Source organism: Mytilus californianus, unplaced genomic scaffold, assembly GCF_021869535.1.
Source record: "Mytilus californianus isolate M0D057914Y unplaced genomic scaffold, xbMytCali1.0.p SCAF_1, whole genome shotgun sequence".
NCBI classification, from domain to species: Eukaryota; Metazoa; Mollusca; class Bivalvia; order Mytilida; family Mytilidae; genus Mytilus; species Mytilus californianus.
The window spans coordinates 139,555,656-139,582,101 of NW_026262581.1; the positions used below are offsets into that span (position 1 = coordinate 139,555,656).

Below are 26,446 nucleotides of genomic sequence, written 5' to 3' on the forward strand. Positions count from 1 at the left end.
CTAAGGTAAGGGTTATGGTCTTAGCACGAGTTGAAAAAATCCTTATGATGTTTTAAGGATTTTTCGATACTCATTGCCTGTTCTTGACTCTACAACTTTTAAAACGGAAATGTTTTACCAAAAATAGCAACGTTTCTTCAAAGTTCATAGATTAACATACAGTTCTGAATAATGGTGGAAAATATTTTAATTGAACGGTTCTTAATATCGCATCTTTGTTTGCTCGATCTGTGCTAAACATTGTTTTAGTTCATTGATATGTTTGATATTCTTGTTATAAGGCAGGCAGTTTGTAATGTGATAATTATTAGAATGTAATGTTTGTATAATATGTATAGTTGACATTGTAAATGTCTGTCGTATCATCCCATAGTTTTGACAGATGTAACATTATCAACTTACAACTTACTTGGTTAGGAATGTAAAGCATCTCTCTATATCTGGATGAAAAGGGAAAGGTAAATTACCCTACACAGAACGTTGGACACTTTTGGATCATTTAAATTTAGATAAAGGACATTAACCTCAATTAAAAATGAAATAGGGATTTAAGTGGTATTTAATCGGCGTATCAATCCACCTCGATCCAGTGTTTGATAAAGTCTTAGTACAATACACTATAATTATAGATAAAAGTAAAGATATATTCTCATGGTGTTTTGGCCTACAATTATCTATGTCATCCATTACATACCTGAGTAATTTAACCTTCAAATGGGATACAGCTTCATGTATCATATGTACATGTAGTATATTTTATAGCTTGATATAAAATATTCCACATATAGGTTGACGAGGTAGATTAGACCTCAGCGCGCACCAACAATTACCGCCGACTAATCCTAGAATAACCGTCTGGAATATAAAGTAAAAACAAAAATATTACATGTTTGATATTTTGAGGACTAATTTGAAAATTTGATTTAGGATTTCAATAACTGTAACTTTGGATTAAAATAACAGCGCACTCATCTTTGTGTAGCTTTGATTTACACAAAATTTCGTGGACATTATTACTGTGACATTATTTTAAAGGAAAGCATTCTTGGTAAAGTGGTATTATTTTTGTGTATTGTAAGTAAAAGCAGGATATTTAATAAGTACTTTTTAAGTAAATAGTAAGGTAAAGCGTTGAACGGAAATACAGTTTTCTATTTCAATACAATTATAGATGTAATGAAGTAATAACCGACCAAGTATATTTGTAACAAATTATTTCATATACTCAGGGACAAAATAATATTAGAAATGCCTAAACTTGGAATAATTGTTCTTGCAATTGGAATTGTGCTTACTTTATTTAATACTTCGCTTTGTGATAAACGTTTGAATAGACAGAAACGTTTTATTGAAATGGCCGATGATGTGAGAGGCCCTTACTGTGAGACAAAGCCCGGGGGTCCGTGTTGTCCCGGGAGGGATGACCAATGTACAGTACCGATATTAGACAGTATTTGTTATTGTGATATGTTTTGTAATATTACTGCCAGTGATTGTTGTCCAGATTTCCAGAGAATTTGTATAGGAGGAAATCCAGAGCCTATTACACGTAAGTTTGACCAACAGACTAATATTTGTTTTTGGTATGATAATTATAAAATTTGAATATTATCATTTATTTATTTTGGTTAATCATTCGTTTTTGAGCATATAAGCACTGCAACTTGCTCTATAACTGAGTCAGTGCATTCACCTCAAACATTACAATTTAATTAAGTCTTCATAATAAATCTGTCCAATGCTTCAGAGTTTTTCGTTTATAGGTCATTACAACCCAAAACACGAAATAAACGTAAACATTGTCATTTTATATATTATACTTTGATACTTAAGTTGACAAACAGTTTGATCTTTTGAACTTAGATTTAATTTGTTTGTATTTTCTAATCTGAAGTTAAATAAACGAGATAAAAGACCTAAGTGTAATGTCTTAATCTTAAAAACATTTTTGAATTCAGTAGTTTAGTTGTAACCCTTTCATTAATATTTGCCTTATTATAAATGGCTACAGTATTAATCTGGTATTTAAAATGCTTAATTAGATTGTAGATCGTGTCAACGGATGACCTTTGTTCAAATAATGTAAATTTTAATGTCCTCTGACCTACTCATTGACATTAAAATATATTTGTATTAAAAAAAAACCAACATTCTAGGAGACTTTAAAAGAGCAAATGAATGCAGGAACATACAAGCGATTCAAATTTAAAAAAAAAAGATTGTTGACATCAATTTCAAGTTAATCTGCTTTAATTTGTTTATGTTATATCGTGTATGTTTTCACCAAAGTATTTGGAGGAAGAGGGCTTACGTAGTTCTTTAGATTATATGCTTAGCCTTCTTTTTTTCTTATATACTTGAAATGGGGACGTTGTCTGATGTTATGTGTAAAGACGCAGAAAAACGCTCTCTGTATGTTAAAGATCTCGTGTAACAACTTTTCCGGCGTCCTCGTGTTGCATGTTGCAACAAGATTCAATCCCTATCAAAAATACATTAATTTTTTAGAGATTTTCTAAATTTCACGTCTGCCAACTTGGTCGATACACTTACAGAACCAAGCCGTTGAATTTATTAATAATTTGATCTAGTCCTGAATATGCATGAAATATTTTCAACTGAACGATAATCAAATAGCAATTACCGAATGTATGCTTTTCTAGCATCCGAGAGTATCATCAGCTCAAAAGTCGGTGCTTCGGTACTGACATGATTGATAACATTTTTTGCAATTATATTTTCCGTTGATGAAGTAAGAAATTATTATAAAAAACTAAAGTTCCAACTTCTTTAGGCAAAGTTGATCTTAGATGGTTTTTGGTTATTTGTTTATACTCCTTTTTGATCATATAGAGATCTTTACGTGTTTGGGTAGTTCTAAATCATTTGGCTTTCAAATGTTGGGGGTATTAGCATTCCTGATGAAGATAACTAGAGAGAAGAAGAGATAAGGCCGCAACAAATCTATATAGAGTTATTTCATTTTTTGTAATTGATTGGAGCGTATTGTCAAAGGTTAATATTAAACTTTGTTCTGGGATATGCTTGACATGTTCGAAATTTGAATTTGATATTCAGTCCTGAGTTGTTTTCGTATAATTTGTTCACAGCTTAAGTCTTGTTCGCCTTCCTCGATAGGTCAGTAGATATTTAATAGTTGTATAATTTACTTACATAAAAGTGTTATCATTTATCAGCGAAAAGTTCAGGTTTTGGCAATTAAATCAGAAAAAGACAAAATAGTACAGTGATTAATACTGCCATACAAAAGCAGTGATAAGGTATCAATTTGATGACAAACAATTTGACGCAATTAAGATTTCATTCTATCTTCTGAAAGTGTTACCGCATCTGGAAAATGTGAGATACTGACACGTTTCCTGTTTTATAAAAACTTATTGTTATTTTAAGAACAAAAGAAAAGATAAACAAATTATCCATTACATCTATGTAAAGCAGATGTATTCGTCTTTTATATTCGGGGCTAACGCCCCTCAGATATGAGAAGCCTTCATCTAATACATGTGGTTCTTGTTTAATATATCTGAATTCTGCAGAATCATGACACATAAATATGATCATTGTTGAAAACAGTGTGGTGTATCTATTTTTGGTATATTTATGTTGCCGAATAGCTGTCTCGGTTACATTAAACCTTCATCTAGTTTTATACAGGATGACAATTATTAAATGATCTTTTCAGAAAGTTGCACGTATTTGAGTAATATAACTATAATTCACCTAAGTAGTGAAACTTTAAGAGAATTAAATCCATATTAAGCACAAGTGTTAACTTTAACAGACTATAGTAGGTGTTAGAACAGGGATGTTGACAAAAAGGAAGACACTATTAAGAGTGTTATCTTTCAATGGATTTGGGTGTATTTTCCGAAGGGCTTTTAAGAAGTATTAAATAATGTCAAGTATGTGCGATAAATTGCAATTTCTTTATAATTGTTCTGGAATGAGACGAAGATAAAAATAAATACTCGATAATTATATGAATATTTTTAGCCTGCTCCAAATTCCTATCCAAAATGCCTCTTAGTCTAATGATACAATACTATCGTATTTCTTTCGAGTTTATTATGATTTGACCTAGAGTACCATGGTTTCTTGGGTCATATTTCATAGTTCTATATCCATCATTATATTATCTGGAGTTTTCATAAAGATGCTATCCGTGGCACTCGTCTTGTAAAACTAAAATAAGTTGTATTTAAACAATATCATTGTACAAATAGTAATTACGTCCGTTTCCTTTTGACCTGCAGTGCTGTTTTGTCTTGCAGTTGCCTTCTGTAACTGTAGGCACTTCTGACACAGTATTAATCATGAATAAAATGGAATGTTAAGTAAACATATGCATAACTTAGACAGTAACCCAACGTAGCAACAAACAAACACATCTACATACTTATGTATCTATACAAATATCAAAATCAGTATTGTACAGATCCTAGGAAAGTGGAAAATTTAACAGATTTGAATCTGCTATCAAAACTAAACCTTGAAGTAGATATCATTTTAAAGGCAACCATTGACAAGGTTCTGACTTGGGACAAGCATTTGGACAAGCGCTCGGACAAGCGTGTCTTTTGCTTCTTTGTGTCTTCGGGTTACTGTCTCATTAATTTATACTAAACACTTCTCTCACATGTAATCTTTTTTGTTTCTTAACTTGTTTCACTTTTTGTTACCCCGGCGGACCATTTTATAGCTTACGTTATAAGTTTTGCTCATTGTTGAAGGCCGTACGAAGACATGTAGTAGGTTATGACCCTTTCCTTTGGTGGATAGTTTACATAATCTTAAGTTGGCAATCCTATGTATGTTTTTGTTTTGACGTTTCTTGATGCGTAGCCTGATTATTTAAATGAATTAAAATTATTTAACGAAGCAATGACTTACAACGATTATCTATCCATGTTTTACTAGTTGTGTTCTCATTAGATTGATTCTTGATTGTATGTTTCTTATTCTGTTTTTATGATGGTATATATACCCTCGGAGTTGAGAGATAATAAGCAGAATAACCAAATGAACTGGCTTTCTTAACTTTGTATGCTTTATTGATGCACTTTTTCACGGGCATTCTCAGGAACAAAAAAAGCAGTTCATAATCGCTCACAATGAGAAACATCCAAGCATTATACGATACTTTTTGCCATTTTAGGTCAAACATTAAAAAACAGTATCATAAATATACTAACTATATTCCTGAGATAAGCGTAAGACTTTGGTCGGCCATATACCAGCAAAGATAAGCAGAAACAGATGTCAGTAATGACATATAAAATGGAATGTAGGACAGAAAGTCACAGGACAAAAAGTCACGGACAAAAAGTCACGGACGAAAAGTCACAGGACAAAAAGTCACAATTTAGTTTTGAGATTATTTTTCTCTGAACAAGAAAACACTAATTTTAAAAATTAATTTTTGATTCTTTATTGAACTATAATATATGAAGCAACTTTGTAATTAAAATTTATTCAATAAATATCAATGATGATCAAATAATTGTTATGATAACAAAATGTCAAAGTGGTTTGGCACTTAAATGGCTTCATGGTGCCAAGAAATATATTATTTGCATGATTAAAATTTAATAATTTTTCATTTATCAAGGCTTATGAACAATTTTCTGAACTTAAAAATGAATAAATGTAAAAAAAAGAAATGATTTGAAGATCTTTCTCTTATATATTCAAACAATTGTCAATAAATTATTTGTGACTTTTTGTCCTGTGACTTTTTGTCCTATCCAATTTGTGACTTTATGTCCTGTGACTTTTTGTCCTGTGACTTTCTGTCCGTTTACCATAAAATGGTTTTTTTTTTCTTACATATTTGATTGAAACCATGTCTTCTTTTGGTCAAAATTGTAAACCTTGTCAAGTTTATGACATCACAAATGATATCTAAATTATTCTTGCATATTTATAGAAGTTTTATGGAACAAGAATCAAGAAAACTAAAGATTTTTTAAGACTCGTAGTTCGGTACCGCTAATGTATAAACTGAATAAATACCACATTACTGCTTGTTGATTTAATTGCAAAATGGGGTTCGGCGTGCATAATCGTGCATTGAAAACATTTCTCTTGGTGACAAAATATTAGAAACAGAAAGTTACATATAGATACATTTTGTTACTTATTTTTCAGTGCCTACACAATAAAGTATGATATTGTATTGTCTATGGACAACTTTTCTAAATATTATCTGTATTCTGGTAAGGTAAACATTGGAACAAGAAAATTTAGACATATCCTAGTACCCTTTTGAAAATCAGCTATTCTAAGCAGGAATGTACTTATTTTGAACTTTAGCCATTACACGTACGTAACCTTCAGACAGTATTACCCGCAGGGTAGATTGGCTATCTCATAAAAGAAATATCACTTTACATTATTGTGTTGATGTGCCCTGTCTTTAGCCTGTCTTAACTATTCATCATCTCCACAATAATCAGTTTACCTGATGGGTATTATATTCTGTCAGTATACAAAAATATTGAAAAAGGAATTTAGTCGAAAAGACGGTCTCTTGCATACTAGTAGTTCGATTATGAACTAAACTAAACTAAGTTAATACTCATTAATCTTATTTCAATTCTTCAGTAAATACATGGCGATAAAACAATTTGTATAAAGATTCATGCATATCAATCTAAGTTTAATACTGATTATGTAAAGTAAACTGGTCAAACTATGGTTGAGTTTATATTATACATTAAAGATTATAGGAATATTATTCAACTACAAATCGAATAAATTTCTGTATGATAAATGTGAATCTTTGTTTCCGCTTAAAGATATAATACCTTCGAAAATATTATCTTAGTATTTAATTATCATATATCCTCTGAGTAAAACAATCCCATTAAAAGTATACTATAGTTCTTTTTGTTTGTTTTTTTATTGTAGCAAAAAAAAAAATCAGAAACAATGGGTCGATATGTTTATTAGTGACATATGCATGGCAATATTTTCTACCCATTCAAAAATGTCCTGTCCTTTATACTGGTAAACATATCTACCTCATTAATTTATGTTTTTTTAGTCTCAAAAATTTGCGCCTGGACGTTGAATGTACGTCATCAGGACAATATATTATCATCTGAGTTAGTACATAGTTTGTTTTTTTTCTTTCGGAATGGAGTTATATAGTAGTTTTACAAAAGGAAATGTGGGTTATAACAAAACGTCAATAGGACATTCATCACAACGACAAAAAAAAAGACTTGTATATTAACGGACAAACTACGATCTTCAACAATAGTCAAGTACATTAAACTGTCAACAGTTTGTCCAGCTGCTAATTGCCTCATGTCTGAAAAGTTGTTAATAACTAATTTACACAAAGACTATGACCATGGCCGAAACTACTTTACAAAGTATGGCCGAACTGGCAGTTTGGCCGAAACGTCTGTGGACGAAAGGACTGTGGCCGATATGGAAGGCGGTTGTAGAGTTAATGGTATAGAATGTTTTATTACAGGCGGTTGTAGAGTTAATGGTATAGAATGTTTTATTACAGGCGGTTGTAGAGTTAATGGTATAGAATGTTTTATTACAGGCGGTTGTAGAGTTAGGTATAGAATGTTTTATTACAGGCGGTTGTAGAGTTAATGGTATAGAATGTTTTATTACAGGCGGTTGTAGAGTTAATGGTATAGAACGTTTTATTACAGGCGGTTGTAGAGTTAATGGTATAGAATGTTTTATTACAGGCGGTTGTAGAGTTAATGGTATAGAATGTTTTATTACAGGCGGTTGTAGAGTTAATGGTATAGAATATAGAGTGGGTTCAGTGTTCAAAAACAATTGTAACCAGTGGTAAGATTACACCTTATACTTTATAATTTACACTATGAACTGTTTCAAATGACTTAAAAATAAGAAGATGTGGTATGATTGCCAATGAGGCAACTATCCACAAGAGACCAAATGACATAGAAGTTATCAACTATAGGTCACCGCACGCCCTTCAACAATGAACAAAACCAATACCGTATAATCAGCCCCGATATGACAAAATGTAAAGAAAATCCAAACGAAAAACGATTTATGACAAAACAATAAATAAAAAAACAAATATGACAGACACCCAACGACAGACAGCCGCGGGTGGGGAGCAAGAAGGTGAACTGTGGTTTATTTTTATCAATACTGACAATAGTACCGCTTAAGTCGACGCTAGGGGCCGTCTTGACTTTGTTGTAGGGTATGAATGATTCGTTCATTGTTGAAGACCCTACATCAACTGTCAAGATGAAGAACAGGAATAAAAGCCCTGTTCATTGATAATTTTCTATGTTTTCTATGTATTGTGTGCGATTTTGTCCCATGTACATTTACTCCATATCCTTTCATTTTCTTCTAAGCAACGACAATCACTGAATTAGATGCTCATGACTTGGAACATGCACATAATGATTGTTTGATTGATTGAATGGTTAGTGTTTAACGCCACTTTCAGCATATTTACAGTTTTTTAAGGCATACACGTTAACTTATAGCAAGTGGAGATCCAAAAATGACACTGAAAATAGTAATAAATCAAGAATTATTTCTTCTTAGATAATGATCAATATGAACTTCGCATGATAAAATTGAGTCTTCCTATATATAAGGCATTTTTAATTATCTATACGTTTTACATATGAATTTTTTTATCAATAAACGTTTAACTCTTTTAAGAAATATCGTCTTCTTCACATAAAACATTACCATATCATTTAAAGAAACTCCCTGACATATCAGCAAAGTAAATTCAGTCATGTCATCGACCAGGTGTCATGGGTTAGTTAAGGGTAATCATTTTAATATATGCTCCTTCTTATTTGAAATTTAATCTATATTAGATTTAATAATGTGAGAATGTCAGTCTTGTTTTTTAAATGACACCGAAATGTGTCAAAAAGTAAAGTTTTCGTATACAGATATTTAATCGTGAATTTTACAATATTTTCAACAATTTAATAATGCAGCTGATTTATTTGTCCAATAAAGTCTTTAATATTTGTATTAAATGATATAAATTGGTTACAGTACATGCCGCCGGAACCCTTCCAATCCAAACCAGGCGGAACTGAGATGTACTGACGATGTATGCTTAGTACAACCAGACATGATACAGCTTGTCAACAATGGAAACTATGGGTAGCTACAAGTACTTTCTTTTTGGTTGTATCCTGTAGTATGGTAAAATGCACCAACCTCTTTATTAGATGAGAGTCGCGGTGTAAAAAAATACGATACGGTACCTATATTTGGTGTAACAACATTTTTCTTCACTGGTTTGATATTGCTTCTCAAAAGTAAGCTATCAGCGTTGCTGTGCCTTGGTAGCTCAAAAATGTACTGAACATGAACTCGACTAACATATTGCAAAAAAGAACATTTCAATTTTGGGTTATATTCCTTATTAGTATGAACATATGCATGTTAATGATGCACATACCATTTTTGAGTAATCGATGTGACGAAAATACCCTCCGCCCCGCCATTCCCCCCCCCCCCCCCCCCAAAAAAAATAACAAAAAATCAGCAACAAACAACAAATGCTTGGTGTAAAAGGGGGGGGATTTTACTTTTCTGTGTAAATCTGTTTTATTATCATTATCAGTATCATTATTATTGTCGGTAAGCAACTCCGTGAATTAATCTTATCATTCGAAGAACAGTGTTTCAGATTTCGTAAAAATATCTTTAGAAATTAATTTTTAAATCACAGCGTACGTATGTGAAGTGACAATTTATGACTACATTTTCTTCGTTCGTGTTTTAACAAAGTTGTTAAAAAAGTTTTAAATCAAGTTTTGTTTCTCATAAAATCATAATGCACTAAAATCCCGAAAATTATTTTTCAATCAGTATGTTTTTGTTTTTTTTTTATGTTAAAACATTAATCATTTACTTGAAAAGTACTGGTATGTATTTAGACAGTTTTACTTTTAGGTGGAAAGCTGCAAATTATTCGTTTTTCTGGGGAAAGACTTTGAATGATGGTATAAAATACAGACTCGGAACCATGCCACCAAGTGACCAAGTTCTCAATATGAACCCTATAATAATGGACAGTGTTGATCAACCTCCACAATCCTTTGATTCCCGTCAAAAATGGCCGAATTATATACATCCTGTTAGAGATCAAGGAGACTGTGCTGCATCATGGGCGTTTTCTACAGCCGGTAAATTATAATAGCATTTATATTGAATGCTTTTATTTATTTTATTTTAAATGGGACGCAACATTACTATTGTGGTTTACTTGTGCTGTACTCCAGTTTCATTGAATTTCACCTGATCAATTCTTCCTTTTTTTACAAAATTTCTTTTCGATCAAATCTTTTATTGGAAGATTGATTGTTGACACTACCTCTTTGCTTTGCAAAACAACAAGAGTTAAGTTCTACAGACAATATTCCTTTTGCTAGTTTTAAGTATATGCCAGTATTCTCTAACACGGTTCTAAATGTAATAATTCATTTAACATGTGTAATATCGTTATAGTTGAACTAAGTTTCCTCCATGCAGATTTGGTGTGTTGTAATGTTATAATAATTGAACTAAGGTTCCTCCATGCAGGTTTGGTGTTTTGTAATGTTGTAATAATTTTCCTCCATGCAGGTTTGGTGTTTTGTAATGTTGTAATAATTTTCCTCCAAGCAGGTTTGGTGTTTTGTAATGTTGTAATAATTTTCCTCCATGCAGGTTTGGTGTTTTGTAATGTCGTTATAATTGAACTAAGTTTCCTCCATGCAGGTTTGGTGTTTTGTAATGTCGTTATAATTGAACTAAGTTTCCTCCGTGCAGGTTTGGTGTTTTGTTATGTCGTTATAATTGAACTAAATTTCTTCCATGCAGGTTTGGTGTTTTGTAATGTTGTAATAATTGAATTAAATTTCTTCCATGCAGGTTTGGTGTTTTGTAATGTTGTAATAATTGAACTAAGTTTCTTTCATGCAGGTTTGGTGTATTGCAATGATATAATAATTGAACTAAGTTTCTTCCATGCAGGTGTGTTGTTTTGTTGTCCTTTTTTTGTGGTGTTTTTCCTATGGCCGAATCAATATGATATATTCGTACTGTATAGATTAAGTGAGCTCTTATGTTCATGACATTAGTCAAAAGTAAGACATCTTTTAAATGAATGTCCTTCTTTTCACGTGTTTAAGAACTTTCTATTGATGTTTGATCTTCATCCTATGCTTTCTATTATTGTTTCTAGACTTCTGTTGTGGGCACTTGTCCAACAGTAGATGACCATAAATGGTAATAATATGTCTATTTTTGGTGAACATATGTTGATTCCTTTCTCCTTTTATCTACATTAGTTGTTAATCATTTGAATTTGATATGTACAACTACTCGACCCTTCTGTTTAAAACAACATGCTCGTTACAATGATTCTAGCTAGGTTTTTTTAACATAATTGTATAAATGTAATGTATAAACCTTTTGATATTTAAGTCTATTTGTTATTTCCTGTTCAATCATGCAAAATAATGAGTATAACTGATCGTCTGCTGACAATATAATTGTAATTGACCAATTGAAACAAACCCCCTTTTTCCTTATTCCGATTTCTTAATACGCATGAAAGTTTGAGAGTAGGAAGATGCACTTACCGAAAACACAGCATTTGTGTTAGTGTTATTTTCATTCATTTATATATTGGTAACATGACATAATTGATGGAGATGAACATATATTAGTAAGCTGATGAAATAAAGGAGACCTAATTATCAAACATATATGATTGTATATACACATATGTTGTAGTAATCATAAGACTCATTTCAAAAATTTAATAGCTTTTCTGTTACACAGCATGGAGAAGTTTTTCGTCAAATGCTTTAGATATTCACATACTTTACCAATTGGTGATCTACAATTAATGCGTCGGAATTGTTCGCTTCCCTCAATGTGAATTTGAAAGAGTTGTCTTCTTTTTTGTTTATTAAGATTAAGGATTCTTCTCAATTCGGCTAACTATTAAATGGTTCGATGCTAAAAATTGTTTCTAATATCATATTTTCTGCACATCAGCATTCATGGAAATAAAACAACCACATCTTGTTCATTAAAACAGAAGAATCCAGCGCATTTAAAGGGCATTAGCTGTCAAATTCATGTTCACTGATTTGACTCAAATTCTCATATTTGATTAATAACATACTTAAACGTATATCTAATTTTTTTCACCATTTAGAAATTCCCCTATTATTTCATATAAAAACAGTTTTAATACAAAAATCTACTGAAGATATTTCTTTTTAAAATAAATGATTTTTTCATTAAATAAAGAAATGTCCGCAGTTTCTTGTAAAATTTATGAAATATATTTATGATATATATTTTTAGAGGAATCACTGTTTAAAGACAATTATGAATTTCTGCGCGAAATTTCATGCATATGGCTGTATAGGAAAAAGTATACTTAATTTCAACATATAAAATAATAAAAATACTTTTAAATAACCAGAAAAAAACTGTACACATCTGTGTGTTTATCATTAAAAATTTCATCAAAATCGGACCACAAATTAGTTTTTGACAATGCTTTTAAAAATGTGTTTTTATATGAAATAATAGTGGAGTTTGTAACCTACAAAACCTAATTGCAACGACCGCAACAAATATGCTAACATTAACATTTATTTTAAGATCTTTTTGGTAAACTGGAGGGGGGCATGAAATATATATTAGATGAATATAAAAGTAGAAAAATCATATTTAGAAACGTAACGAAGGTTATATACACGTTTAATGCAATGTACTCTATTGTGGATAAAAGATTTGAGTCAGGAGAACTGAACATTTAATTGATACAGATGCATGCATGAGTCAAATTTTGCAAGATGTTTTGTGTAAGATTGGAAGTCATATAAAACTTGGAAGTTGTTACCTTTGTGGTAAAATATGAAAATAAGGAGATGATTGCTAATGAGACAACTATCCGCCAAAGTTCAAATAAAGTGGATGTAAGCAATTATAGGCCTGTTTGATTCCTATTCTAGCTGTTGCATCTGACCGCCTGGCAATTGAATCAGAAGGGGTCTTACCAGAGGAGTTATCTCCACAACATCTTATTTCCTGTAACGTAAAAGGACAGCTTGGTTGTGAGGGTGGATACCTCGATAAAGCTTGGTGGTTTTTACGAAAGAATGGGTATGTATAAAAGTATATTTAGATCTCCACAAGTCAGGTTTTTTTTTTTAATTTTGAACAAAATTATTTTTTTGCTCGTTATTTTTAACTACAAGTACACATTCTTCTATGAAATGATTTACCGTATTGTATTACTGTTACAAACATTTATCTTACCTTCTTAGCAGGTAGGAATTTTTTTAGCAACAAGGGTTTACTATTTTCCTAACATATATCGTACTAAGCTTTTGGTGGCTCTTTTTTTTTCGTGTGATTCATCGTGCTTAGCAATATTGCACATGCCCTAATCATATTGTTAATTTTTTGCTGTATGTTAAAGTCTGAATTAATTATATATTTAGAATAGTAACAGACAGTTGTTATCCATACGAAAGCGGTTCAACAAATAACGCTGGCTTTTGTAAAATGAGAAAGAGTAAAAACTATAGAAACGTAACCTGTCCAAATTCTGGAGAAGAACTGCTAGAAAAGATATTACACTCAACTCCGCCATATAGAATAAGAAGTAACGTAAGTTAGATAGAAACACACTCAACACCACCATATAAAATAAGAGGTAACGTATTTAGTAATACACTCTACAATATTTATCCACTCTTGACAGTTAAATTTAAAATATTTAAAACGCTCGGCGAGCCTCGCGTCATAAATTTGAAAATTTAACTGTCTCGAGTGGATAAATATTGTATCACACTCGATACATTGGTAGAATCTATATATATACAACCAACGCCATCATCTATTATTTCAAACCGTAACGTAAGAAGATATGACACTTTAAAACACTTCCACATAGAATTAGAAGTAACGTAAGTAACGTAGTGCTATGTCAGTGCTCTGAAATTATACTGGAGTATTTCCAAATTGTTAAACTACATTTTCCACTGCTATATCTTAAATTTTAAGATATTTTTCTTGATATGTTCATTGGTATTTTTTCTACCGGTAACAGTCTCGTCTGTCCTTTGCTTTGAAAAGCCAGTTTTTTTTTCAAACCTCTAAGTATTAGGGTAATTTGCGTTTACCGATGATGTATGCATTTGATGATGTCTAAGACATGCACCATTTCGTTTGTATATTACACATAACTATTTGAAATACTTCATAACCATTTGTTTAAAGAAGTAACACAAGCCCCCCATCCTCCCCCCAACCCCCCAACCCCCAGCCCCGGCTGTTAGTGGAGTTTTATTGTTACAAAGTCTTTAGTTTTCTTTGTAGTGTTTTGTGGACTGTTGTTTGTCTTTTTGACGTTTTTCTTGGAGCGATGATTTTGTGTGTTTTTCTTTGATTTTGTGTGTTTTTCTTTGAGCGATGATTTTGTGTGTTTTTCTTGGAGCGATGATTTTGTGTGTTTTTCTTGGAGCGATGATTTTGTGTGTTTTTCTTGGAGCGATGATTTTGTGTGTTTTTCTTGGAGCGATGATTTTGTGTGTTTTTCTTTGAGCGATGATTTTGTGTGTTTTTCTTTGAGCGATGATTTTGTGTGTATTTCTTTGAGCGATGATTTTGTGTGTATTTCTTTGAGCGATGATTTTGTGTGTTTTTCTTTGAGCGATGATTTTGTGTGTTTTTCTTGGAGCGATGATTTTGTGTGTTTTTCTTGGAGCGATGATTTTGTGTGTTTTTCTTGGAGCAATGATTTTGTGTGTTTTTCTTTGAGCGATGATTTTGTGTGTTTTTCTTTGAGCGATGATTTTGTGTGTTTTTCTTAGAGCGATGATTTTGTGTGTTTTTCTTTGAGCGATGATTTTGTGTGTTTTTCTTAGAGCGATGATTTTGTGTGTTTTTCTTGGAGCGATGATTTTGTGTGTATTTCTTCGACTTGTGGTATTTTAAGACCCAGTTGTATCTTCGCATTTTAATATGGTACAAGTATCAAACTATTCCTTTATACAAAAGCCGAGTAACAATTTACGAAACAAAACCAAAAAGACGTACAAGGTAATTACATTATACCACCAAATGTTAATGTCGAAAGTATTCCGATTAACATCATGATCACCACGAAACGATATGTGTTATAAAGTGTCGAAAATGTCTTCCATTTTCCATTATGAATCTTCTTCGCGAATAATCACTTACTTCTATTGTATTAATAACAAAATAATTAGAAATTATAATAATAATGTTGTTATCAAATCTGTTAATTAATCTACTAATAGCTTTCGTTATATTATATTTTTTTTTAGATACGTAGTTCTTTTCAGACATTATGAAAAAGTCATCTATGTAGTAACGTTAACAATAATGAAATGGACATTTAATAAATTAGATATCCGACTGTAACACAGAGTTCATTTGTCAATTTTAGGAAAGAGAAATTATGATGGAGATAATGAAAAATGGACCAGTACAAGGTCGGTATAATTGATATCTAACTAAATTATAAATGTCTGATAGCATTGCTAATTAATATCTTGAATATGTTAAACATTTGGATGAGAAAATAAAAAGAATGTCAATCGAATGTATGTGGGCAGAACTTTACGGTAAATATGTGCACAACAAAATGTCGCCGAATGGTGGAGGGAGTACCAAGTTGAACACTGTATATAATTCCTCTACAAAGGGGGTTTAAAGATAAGTTAGATTAAATTAGACAAAGTATTCATTAACTTTTATCGAAATAGACGGAAAACACGTCAAAAGGGCAACCTTCACAGGTGGTCAACAATGCTGAATTTCCTACGTTTGAGCATCTTAACCAAACACCACTGGAGTTCCTTAAAAGAAACAATAAAAGCACACGAGAAGCTACAAATACAACGGTTTTATGTAATATAAGAAAACAAATAATACGTTTTACAAATTACTGTCAAGTATTTTTACATGTATTATAAAAAACATCTATGTTACAGCCATTTTGAAAGTAAAAGAAGATTTCTTTATGTATAAGAGCGGAGTATATAGTTACAGTAGAATTCAACCAGACAACATGGCTCATGATGACAAAGGTTACCACTCTATAAGGATAATTGGGTATGTTGACAAAGATTGTCACTCTTTAATGATAATTGGGTACGTTGACATAGGTTACCACTCTATAAGGATAATTGGGTATGTTGACAAAGGTTACCACTCTATAAGGATAATTGGATATGTTGACATAGGTTACCACTCTATAAGGATAATTGGGTATGATGACAAAGGTTACCACTCTATAAGGATAATTGGGTATGTTGACAAAGGTTACCACTCTATAAGGATAATTGGGTATGATGACAAAGGTTACCACTCTATAAGGATAATTGGGTATGTTGACAAAGGTTACCACTCTATAAGGATAATTGGGTATGTTGACAAAGGTTACCACTCTATAAGGATAATTGGGTATGATGACAAAGGTTACCACTCTATAAGGATAATTGGGTATGTTGACATAGGTTACCACTCTTTAATGATAATTGGGTATGTTGACAAAGGTTACCACACTATAAGGATAATTGGGTATGTTGACAAAGGTTACCACACTATAAGGATAATTGGGTATGTTGACAAAGGTTACCATTCTATAAGGATAATTGGGTATGTTGACAAAGGTTACCATTCTATAAGGATAATTGGGTATGTTGACAAAGGTTACCACTCTATAAGGATAATTGGGTATGTTGACAAAGGTTACCACTCTATAAGGATAATTGGGTATGTTGACAAAGGTTACCACTCTATAAGGATAATTGGGTATGTTGACAAAGGTTACCACTCTATAAGGATAATTGGGTATGTTGACAAAGGTTACCACTCTATAAGGATAATTGGGTATGTTGACAAAGGTTACCATTCTATAAGGATAATTGGGTATGTTGACAAAGGTTACCACTCTATAAGGATAATTGGGTATGTTGACAAAGGTTACCATTCTATAAGGATAATTGGGTATGTTGACAAAGGGGAGATTAATATCTTCCAGATTTCAGTTTTGAATTGTATCTGTCTTCCCTTGAAAAAGCTGTTGTTTTCTTTTTCGTTCAGTGATTAATGGTTGTTTTTAAAAGCAAGTCTCAATGAAATTTGCCTCGTGGTAAAAGTTACACGATACGTTGTTTGTTTATCAAAGTTTGAATTTGACGATTAAAGAGTCTTGTTATACTTATCTTGTAGGTTTTGGTTTTGAACTCTTCAAACACATAAAATGAAATTATGAACAAAATAGGTTTTAAGCTTACATGTTCATACTCATTCTTTGTTTTTGTAGCTGGGGTGTTGAGCGACAGTCCAGTGGTGTAGAATTAAAGTACTGGGTAAGATTGTTGCTGTAAACTGATGCAACCTTTTATGGGTGTTTCGAAAAACACTGTTAAATTGGTATTTTGAGGTGTGCAAAGCACGTGACATTAAAAGTAAAGGCAAAGCCTGGTCGGCTCGAAATTGTAAAAATCACACAGAAATATGTCATATTGCGGATTTTTACTTTGCAAACTACTTTAACAAATAAATCCGCTCATTGTGTTGGTTTAATACAAACCAAGGGTTATTTTCATTTTAAATTTGCATATTCTTGCCCTGATTATAATTGATTAATTTTCCGCTAAACGTTAAAAAATTATCCATTCTTAAAATGGAGGTGGATGATATAAAAAGGACAGCCAAAATTCAATAACCGAAAACCGGTAAAACCTTGAAATAACTCAAGAAACCGACTGAAAGACAAACAACACCTACAAGAACTACAATATTTACACGTATACCTCGGACAATAAATAAACAAACACCGATGTCATCGATATAAAATAAAAACCGGACGTAATAGCAAGTGCAAAAAGGATACTGTTTATATCTATTCATTTTTGGTTGCTTAACGTCCAGCGGCAAATACGAATGAAAAAGAGGTTCCAACTGTATACATGAATAGCACTGACTTTATCTTTGACGTATACTAAATTTAATATCGTTGAATGTCATTGAGAAACAGAAAAGAGAAAGAAATTACTGTATTCCCTAAATAATTGTGATTTGAAGTTCTATATTACTTTATACTGGTATTCATTCAATTCCACTGCCAACTAAAAACGAAGAGTAAATACATAGGCCTTTTTTATTACAGCTTTGCTTTAAACATTCTTAGAAATATTAATTAGTTTTCTCCCTAAAGTCGTGCAAAACGAGAAAAAAGCAAACTGTACTTTCGGAGAAAACTATGTTCACTTGCTGTTTCTATATATATACATAATTATACAGTGTATTGTATGTTACTCTGAATATAATATTAATTGATATATCATGTATATATTTATTCTTATATAGCCACCGTTATATTATTTGTGTTGCCCTGATTTGCATGCTAATTTGTGCCTTCTGCTTACCAATGTAAAACTATGCGCATGCTTCCGTAGATCGCAAACCGGAATTTTTACCACTAGAAGATACAATGGCGGCAAATGAAAGGTAATGTATTCATTATTCCTACCTTTTTATATAATTGCTAGATACATTTTCTCGCTTATTTTTGTTGTCATGACAACTGTAAAGTATTTATTTTGCATGCTATAATTACTTACCCTTCATAGCTTTTTACTCAATCTCTTATATAATATTTATTTACTTATATCAAGCAATATCCCTTTAACCTGACGTATCATGATAAAATGTATATAGTTTCCTGTACGTTACTTTGCATTTTACAGCTTTGCTTGAACTCATGGGGAATGCAGTGGGGTGAAGATGGCTCGTTTAGGATTAGGAGAAATGTGAATGAAAGCAATGTAGAGGCTGTGATATTAGGGGCTGACATAACAGTGCGGCTTGTTAATACTGAACATCCGGGCATACTGAGGAGAGATGGGTTGTATAATGTATATAATAGAGAAAGAGGAAAGAAAAGACGAACAACCCCTAAACCCCTTGTCTAATTAGGGAACATTGAATAATGGCATGCTGTTCATAGAAAACAATAATGTGCTTAAACTTAATGCTTCAGCATTTAATCATCATTTTTCCACATCAAATTATCAATGTATCATAAAATATATTTTTCAAATGCTTATTTTCTATATTAACCTTATATACTATCAAAAACACTGCCGTTTCAGCTAGGAGTAAATTCGTGGGGTACGGAATGGGGAGAAGGTGGATACGTCAAGATAGGAAGAGGTATTGATGAGTGTAAGGTCGAATCGTGTATTGTATCATCCTGGGGAAGTGTTTCATCAGCAATGATAACGGAATACATAGAGACAATACAGAGAAACAGAGATCCTTAACAACATTTACAGACTGGTTCAATAAATTTCACTTAATATAGTATGATCAAATATATTTTTATAGATGTTTTGTTTAGTTTTGTCTTGTATATATTCACTCCATTTAACATATGAACAATAAATGTGGAGTATACGTCTAATGGACATCATTCTTTAGACGACACAAAAACTTACACACGTAAACAAAGATAAGCGAGGGTTCCTGGCTTTGATTAAGTATTTGTGACCTGTGGCGTTCCTGACTGCATAGTTATTTATAACATGTGACGGATTTATCTAGTTTTGCTAATAAATTAACAACCATTCTTAATATTCACATACCAATAATATCACATGCAGTGGCGGATCCAGAGGGGGGTTCCGGGGTTGGAACCCCCCTTTTTTTTTGGACGATCAATGCATTTGAATGGGGACGTATAGTTGGAACCCCCCTTTTTAAAATGGCTGGATCCGCCCCTGACATGGTCCATAGAAATACGAAAAGTTTTCAAGTCATTATAATAATAAATTGGTAGTAGAGATGAAAAAAAAGTGCACATAAAATAATACCAATTAATACCGTGTCAGACAATGCTCGAATTCTTTGAGAGCAATATCAAAGTTCACATTCTGTCGATTAAGAAAACTTCATTCCGAATAGATTTCGTATAGCAAGTTCGTGAACAGAGCAGAACAATACGAACTTACACATATACATAGATACACGCAAAGAAGTGAAGTGAACAATTTGGACCGATTCAAGTTTACTTTGTAGTAGTGTGATGCTAACAAGGGCCTAAATGGATTTCTAGTTGAGCTTAGAAAGTATTAGTATACAAAAAGTTGACCATCGTGCAAATATCATATGTTATGCATATAGCAAAAAAAAACAGGAGGTTGGAGTTCGCAATCTCATGAACCCGTCCTGGTTTTCTTACATGTACAACCGGGAACTACACGTGACAATTATTGAATTGAGTAGTGTCAAGCCTTGTATAATGGCGAAGTTAAGTAGTGACTATGACCCGTGTATATAGCAAATCCCCAAAACACCGTTTGGTGGTGCGCCTGACAGAGGCGGAACGTACAGATTAGGTAACAGGTAACATGCAATATACTGTTGGTATCGGTATCGGATTCGACCCGGAACTTGTTATTTTTTGCTAATATTAATCAGTATGCAGAAAATAAAAGGGCCTGGAATTCGTCGTTTGTATGTCATGTCGGCTAATAAATTGGACCTCGTTATTTTAGTAGTTTAGATAATAGTTGCAAATAAAATAAAAAGTCATTATATTATGACAATGCAAACGACAAAATTAACCAAAATACATACAAAAAGTTGATCATCGTGCAAATATCTCATGGCATGTTTATATCCAAAAAAACATGGGGTTGGAAATCGGAATCTCATTAACTCTGAGCGCAGCGAGACAAGGACAATCAATGCTTGCTGCGCATCATCACTATATGTGATATGCTGCAATATTGTCTGAAAAATATTTTATCTTTCTACACCTTTCTCATAACAAACCATAGTGTGGTAAGATGTGTTATTAAATTATAATTATAATTATACTGGTAGGTTAAGCCCAACAAAACTTTAGCCACGATTCCTATTAATATATACAAAATTCCACACATAAAGCCTTAGTTATCAAAAACGAAGTTCGAATAAAATGATAATTACAATGACTGATTGTAGCGTTACGTTACCTTTTATCCGTTTTGGTGCAATGTCAAAAATTTGTGCCCGTTTGAAATATCAGTGTTTTTTCCACTTTATCGTAAAGTAACATATGCTTTTAAAAACAATCTGCGAGTGTGTCCAGCGAACGAACTAATTAGATTTGCTGATTTACAACACGAATATTGTCGGAAAGTCCAGAGGCTAAATCTTTGGTACTAGCATAAACATACGGATTTGTTTTAACTGAAATGTGCTGTTATAAAATTTATGGTACCATTTGAAATTAGGGAATGTTTATCCCTCATGCATATTTCTGGTTACTTGATTGGCTTTGGCATTACTTTGGTCCTTTTCGCTTATATCTGCTCTTCAACGTTTGTATTAGGTTTATTGATTTTCAATAATCGCTGAAGAGACATCATATGTCGAATTGTGCTTCTGGTGCAATAAAATTGGAACCGTTTAATGTTAATTATGCGAATGAATGGGGACGACAAAATGCCAACGACAAAATTAACCATAATACATCTGTAGGTCAACATCCTGTCTATACACTATACCAACCTCGAGTCTATAATAGTCGAAAATAAAATTAAGAGTCATATATTATGACTTTCAGCGGTCTGTCAACAAGAAATTCTCTCATGTTACAGCGGTCTGTCAACAAGAAATTCTCTTATGTTAATCATTGTTTGATTACCACCCTGTTTTATTTGGTAGTCATGTCATGTGACTTTGATCTGAGAGAGTTTGTCAAAGACACCAGCGCCTAGTGTCATATTGTATTATTATACTTCACGTAAAAATGCAATATTTTGATTGGCTTATACGAGGGTGTTAATTTACTCTATTACCCTTCACGGAGACGCTTGATCAAGTGTGCGCTTTATTAAATACGGATGGTTGTTATGTACAAGACGTCATAGTTTATTACTTTGAATTTGAAATTTAATCGACAGTAATAACAGAACATTCAGTATAATAACTTAAATAACACATATCTGAGAGGGTGATAGAGCAGATTGTTACCCCTCGAAAAGACATTGTCAACCTTGGCTTCGCCTCAGTTGACAATGTTTTCTCGGGGTAACAATCTGCTCTATCACCCTCTCAGCTATGTGTTATTTATATACTGTCCTTGTATGTTTATGACGATGATGACGGATGGCTGTTAAAAGTTCAGTGGCAAGTTAAATCCATATTCAGGACTAGAACATGTTAATGTGGTATGAATATGAACCCGAGTTTGTACTAGACCGACTAGTTGAACCGGATTTTCAACGGATTTAAAATAACTACTAGTGCATTTTCATACTTGGTATGCTAACTCTTTTTGTACATATTATTCCCCAATAAAAAGAAATATAAAAGGTAGGAGAAATTTTTATAACATCTAATATTTATTAACCAAACAAATTACGTATAACAAAATTAATTTGATCATCGTTCCTTTGTAAGTCACTAGCGTAAAATATAAATATAAATGATAAAAAAAATATAATAAGCTTTATTTGCGAATTGGAGTCGGCATGGTTTACAAAACAATGCTCTATTGAGCTTTTTAACCGACACCCGAGTATACCACTTATAGAGAATGATTAATCCACAGTCAAACTTTCATAATTCGATCAGTAACCGTAGAAGTTGTTTATTCCATTTAAATCACTTTTAAGTCATGTTTTTCTTTTTCAAATGTCAGATGGTCTGAACGTCCCTGTTAGTGTTTTATTTGCATAATATAGGCAGTAAATCTTAATTATAAACAATAATAACAGCAAATAAATCTAAGAATTATGATATCAACACTATATCCCACAGCAATACAAATATTACCCTGAAAGACAATACATTATCCCGCAGCAATACAATTATAACCCTGAAAGACAATACATCATCCCGCAGCAATACAAATATAATCCTGAAAGACAATACATTATCCCGCAGCAATATAAATATAACCCTGAAAGACGAAAACCAATTCAATATTTATTAATATTTCATATTTAACCTTTATTTCAATGAACTTGATACTCGACAAAGTAAAATATTTGTAAAATCAAAATTCAGACTTCAAAGGCTATAATTTGTCTTCCGACGAAACCAATACCTGAGAGGAAGTCTCAACTGTTCCGTGTAGCTTTATTTCTATAATCAATTATATCTTCAAATCATTATCATGCTATCTTGTCATTGCTAGAGAAGGTTTGTCACAAAACATTCCATAAGTACAATGATACGTCCGGTTAAAAAACATTCCAGGATTGCTATTTCATTCGAAGGTTTAATGATACTACTAGTATCTGCTACAAACAAAACGGCCAAGATCTCGAGTACATATTGCACACTGCAATAAAACTTCCCAAGATATCTAGTACCGTCTTTCTTTTTTCTTCGAATATGACCTACCGAACAAGACCTATCATTTGGTTGGTACTTAGATGAGCAACACAACGAGATCTGCTTAACCTCCTGGGGCACCTGAGATCACCCCCGGTTTTTGTTTGGGTTCATGTTGTTCAGTCTTTGTTTTTATATGTTGTGTTTTGTATACTGTTGTTAGTCTTTTCGTTGTTTTTCGTTTTTTGCCATGTTATTATCAGTTAGTTTTCGACTTATGAGTTCGAATGTTCCTTTGGTATTGTTGGCCTTTCTTTTATAGTAACAGTACAAAGTCTTACATATCCAAACATGTATATAAAGTTAGTACGGTCCAGGGGCGGATTTAGGCGGGGGCGTGGCGGGCGTGCGCCCCCCCCCTAAAATTTGCTAAGCATGGGTTGTCCTCAGCATAATAAAGAATACTTCGATAATTTTACCTCAAAAAAATTTAAGTTTGCATTATTTTTAGTCTAGAGTCGTTTATTTTAATTCTTCATTACAATATTTGGTAGAATGTTCAAAGCATATTTTAAAAAAATTTAAAAAAGCATTTTTCGATAGAGCTTATCAACATGGAATATTGAAACCTGTGATTTCTGGTGAATTCACACCGTGGAATATTAGTGAAGAAAACGAGAACGTTGTCACTTTATTTTTGCTAGCAGTATTTGGAATTTTGATAAATAATAAAAGTCATGAATGCTGAAGAGAGAAATCAATAAAACAAATTCACTTTTTTAATATTGAAGTATGATATTGATTTCAGTACGCATGATACATGTTTCTGTATAGAAATTCTCCGGCTAAACTTGAACCTTTAGAAAAAACAAGAATAAGATCAACTTTTTACATTGGATTGTTGCATTGGTTAATTTCAGTATTCTATATTTAACAAACAAAACCATATAAGGGTATGTGGCATGATTGCCAATGAGAGAACTATCCACCCGAGTTCAAATGAAGTAAATGTAAGCAATTGCAGGCCACTGTGAAGCCTTCAACAATGAGAAAAACCCATACCGTTTAGTCATGTATAGTTGAAATTATTACTAAATATTGACATGTAAATATTTCTTTCTAATTGAAGCTTTAACTTATTACATGAATACGTATTTTGTAAGTTTTAAGCGATATGAAAGCAAGTGACGAAGAAAATTGTTACATGAAGTGCGCAAGGGCATCTTCCTTAAATATGTGTTACATTATTGGATTCCTTGTTGATTAAAGCATTCCGGAATTTCAATCATCAATACAGCATTTGATGATGATAATATCCTTCAAAATAGATATCCACTTTCCTAGCAATATGAAAGTGTGTAATGCGTAAGTAACAGCGCCACGTGATAAATGTTTTACCCCACAATCCAATGCAAATTAAAGTAAAATAAAGACATTATTCTGTAAATAAAAATAAAGACACAATTCTGTATATTCTGTAAATAAAAATAAATACATTATTCTGTAAATATAATATAGAAGGCATGCTTTCGTGCATTATAAGTTTAATTATGTGTTTTGTACAAATTTTATTCTCAGGTATGTGCTAACTCATGGGGTCCTTCATGGGGTGAAAATGGATATTTTAAAATAAGCAGACAACAAAATGACACGAAAATAGAATCATTTGTGCTTGCTGTATGGGGAAACCTATGGAGATTAAAGGCAGATAACATTTATGAAATCCGGAAGTTAGTTGCTCAAAGAAAGAAATTGAGACTATTGAAAGAATTTCAAAATGACAGTGGTACCGTGCGACATTATAACGGAAAGTTGAGAAGATTAGAAAATGTTTTAAAAATAGAAAAAGAGAAAGGATTGCTCAAAGTCTGACATGTTATTTTTACCTCATTTTTATGAAATGATATTTTTTTCTTGTTATGTTAATAAATGTTTTAATTATGTATCATTGTTATATTGTAACTCATTGTCGCTCATATATCTGCAAGTGCACACTCAAGGTTCCATACTGTTTGGATCGCTAACATAACAATCATCAACGTAATTTTACCTTACATGACAAAGTTGTCGTCCAGATCGACTTAAGTTTGAACTGTACAAGGTTTAAAGAAATAAAGTTTTTTTTCTATAGTAACTTCGAGTATGGTCTATATTATTTGAAGTCCTACTTTGGTAATCATAACTAAATAGAACCAATTTTGTTTTGCATTTTTGACAACAGATGACACAAAAGTGAATCAGAAAAAGCCTATAGTAAAATTGAGAATGGAAATGGGGAATATGTCAAAGAGACAACAACCCGGCCAAAGAGCAGATAACAGCCGAAGGCCACCAATGGGTCTTCAGCTGGCCCCTTAATAAAAATGTGTACTAGTTCAGTGATAACGGTCGTCATACTAAACTCCGATACATATAAATGAACTAAAATTAAAAAACATACAAGACTAACAAAGGCCAGAGGCTCCTGACTTGGAACAGGCGCAAAAATGCGGCGGGGTTAAACATGTTTTGTGAGATCTCAACCCTCCCCCTATACCTATAGCGATTGTAGATTAAAGAAACACACAGCGATACGCACAGTAAAACTCAGTTTAAAAGAAGTCCGAGTCCGATGTCAGAATAGGTAACAAAAGAAATTAAGCAAAATGATAATGATACATAAATTAACAAAGGACTACTAGCAGTTACTGACATGCCAGCTCCAGACCTCAATTAAACTGATTGAAAGATTATGTCTTCATCATATGAATATCAAGTACAATCCCTCCCGTTAGGGGTTTAGTATCATACCATCATAAAATATATGAGAAGAACATAACCCGTATCATGCCAACAACTGGCTTTAGAATAAATGTGTTTATTTCCGATGCAAAGACCCTATGAGTGAATCAATATTAATACCAAAATATGCAATCCTTAATGACTTGACTACAATATCGTAACTATATCCCTTCCGAATAAGTCTGTTTAAAGGTTTGGTTAGCTTTTGAGGTGAATGCCGACATTTTTGTGCTTTGTAAAGAATATCACCATAAAAGATTGGATGTGAAATACC

The 26,446-nt window shown here is 32.4% G+C and overlaps 1 protein-coding gene across 3 annotated transcripts; it reads left to right on the plus strand.

Annotated features, from left to right (window-relative positions):
• The first annotated feature begins 457 nt into the window (after nucleotides 1-457).
• Nucleotides 458-25,334, plus strand: LOC127736902 (uncharacterized peptidase C1-like protein F26E4.3). 3 transcript variants are annotated; one of them, XM_052247470.1, is made up of 10 exons: nucleotides 458-1,549; nucleotides 7,776-7,842; nucleotides 9,058-9,168; nucleotides 9,967-10,199; nucleotides 13,032-13,182; nucleotides 13,524-13,692; nucleotides 15,497-15,542; nucleotides 16,044-16,164; nucleotides 17,381-17,426; nucleotides 24,970-25,334. In XM_052247470.1, exons 1-10 carry the CDS (start codon nucleotides 1,249-1,251, stop codon nucleotides 25,261-25,263), a joined length of 1,539 nt encoding a protein of 512 aa, XP_052103430.1. In that variant the 5' UTR covers nucleotides 458-1,248; the 3' UTR covers nucleotides 25,264-25,334. The 3 variants fall into 3 exon arrangements, with proteins under 3 accessions (XP_052103430.1, XP_052103437.1, XP_052103445.1); XM_052247477.1 differs by lacking the exon at nucleotides 24,970-25,334 and adding an exon at nucleotides 18,810-19,208 and having other exon boundaries at nucleotides 461-1,549; XM_052247485.1 differs by lacking the exon at nucleotides 24,970-25,334 and adding an exon at nucleotides 19,215-19,448 and having other exon boundaries at nucleotides 470-1,549.
• Nucleotides 25,335-26,446: the final 1,112 nt, after the last annotated feature.

Coding starts and splice junctions, on each gene's coding strand:
- LOC127736902 (XM_052247470.1), top strand. CDS start 1,249: ATGCCTAAACTTGGAATAATTGTTCTTGCAATTGGAATTGTGCTTACT. Junction 10,200..13,031: donor ATGGGCGTTTTCTACAGCCG/GTAAATTATAAT, acceptor TTCCTATTCTAG/CTGTTGCATCTGACCGCCTG. Junction 13,183..13,523: donor TGGTTTTTACGAAAGAATGG/GTATGTATAAAA, acceptor TTATATATTTAG/AATAGTAACAGACAGTTGTT.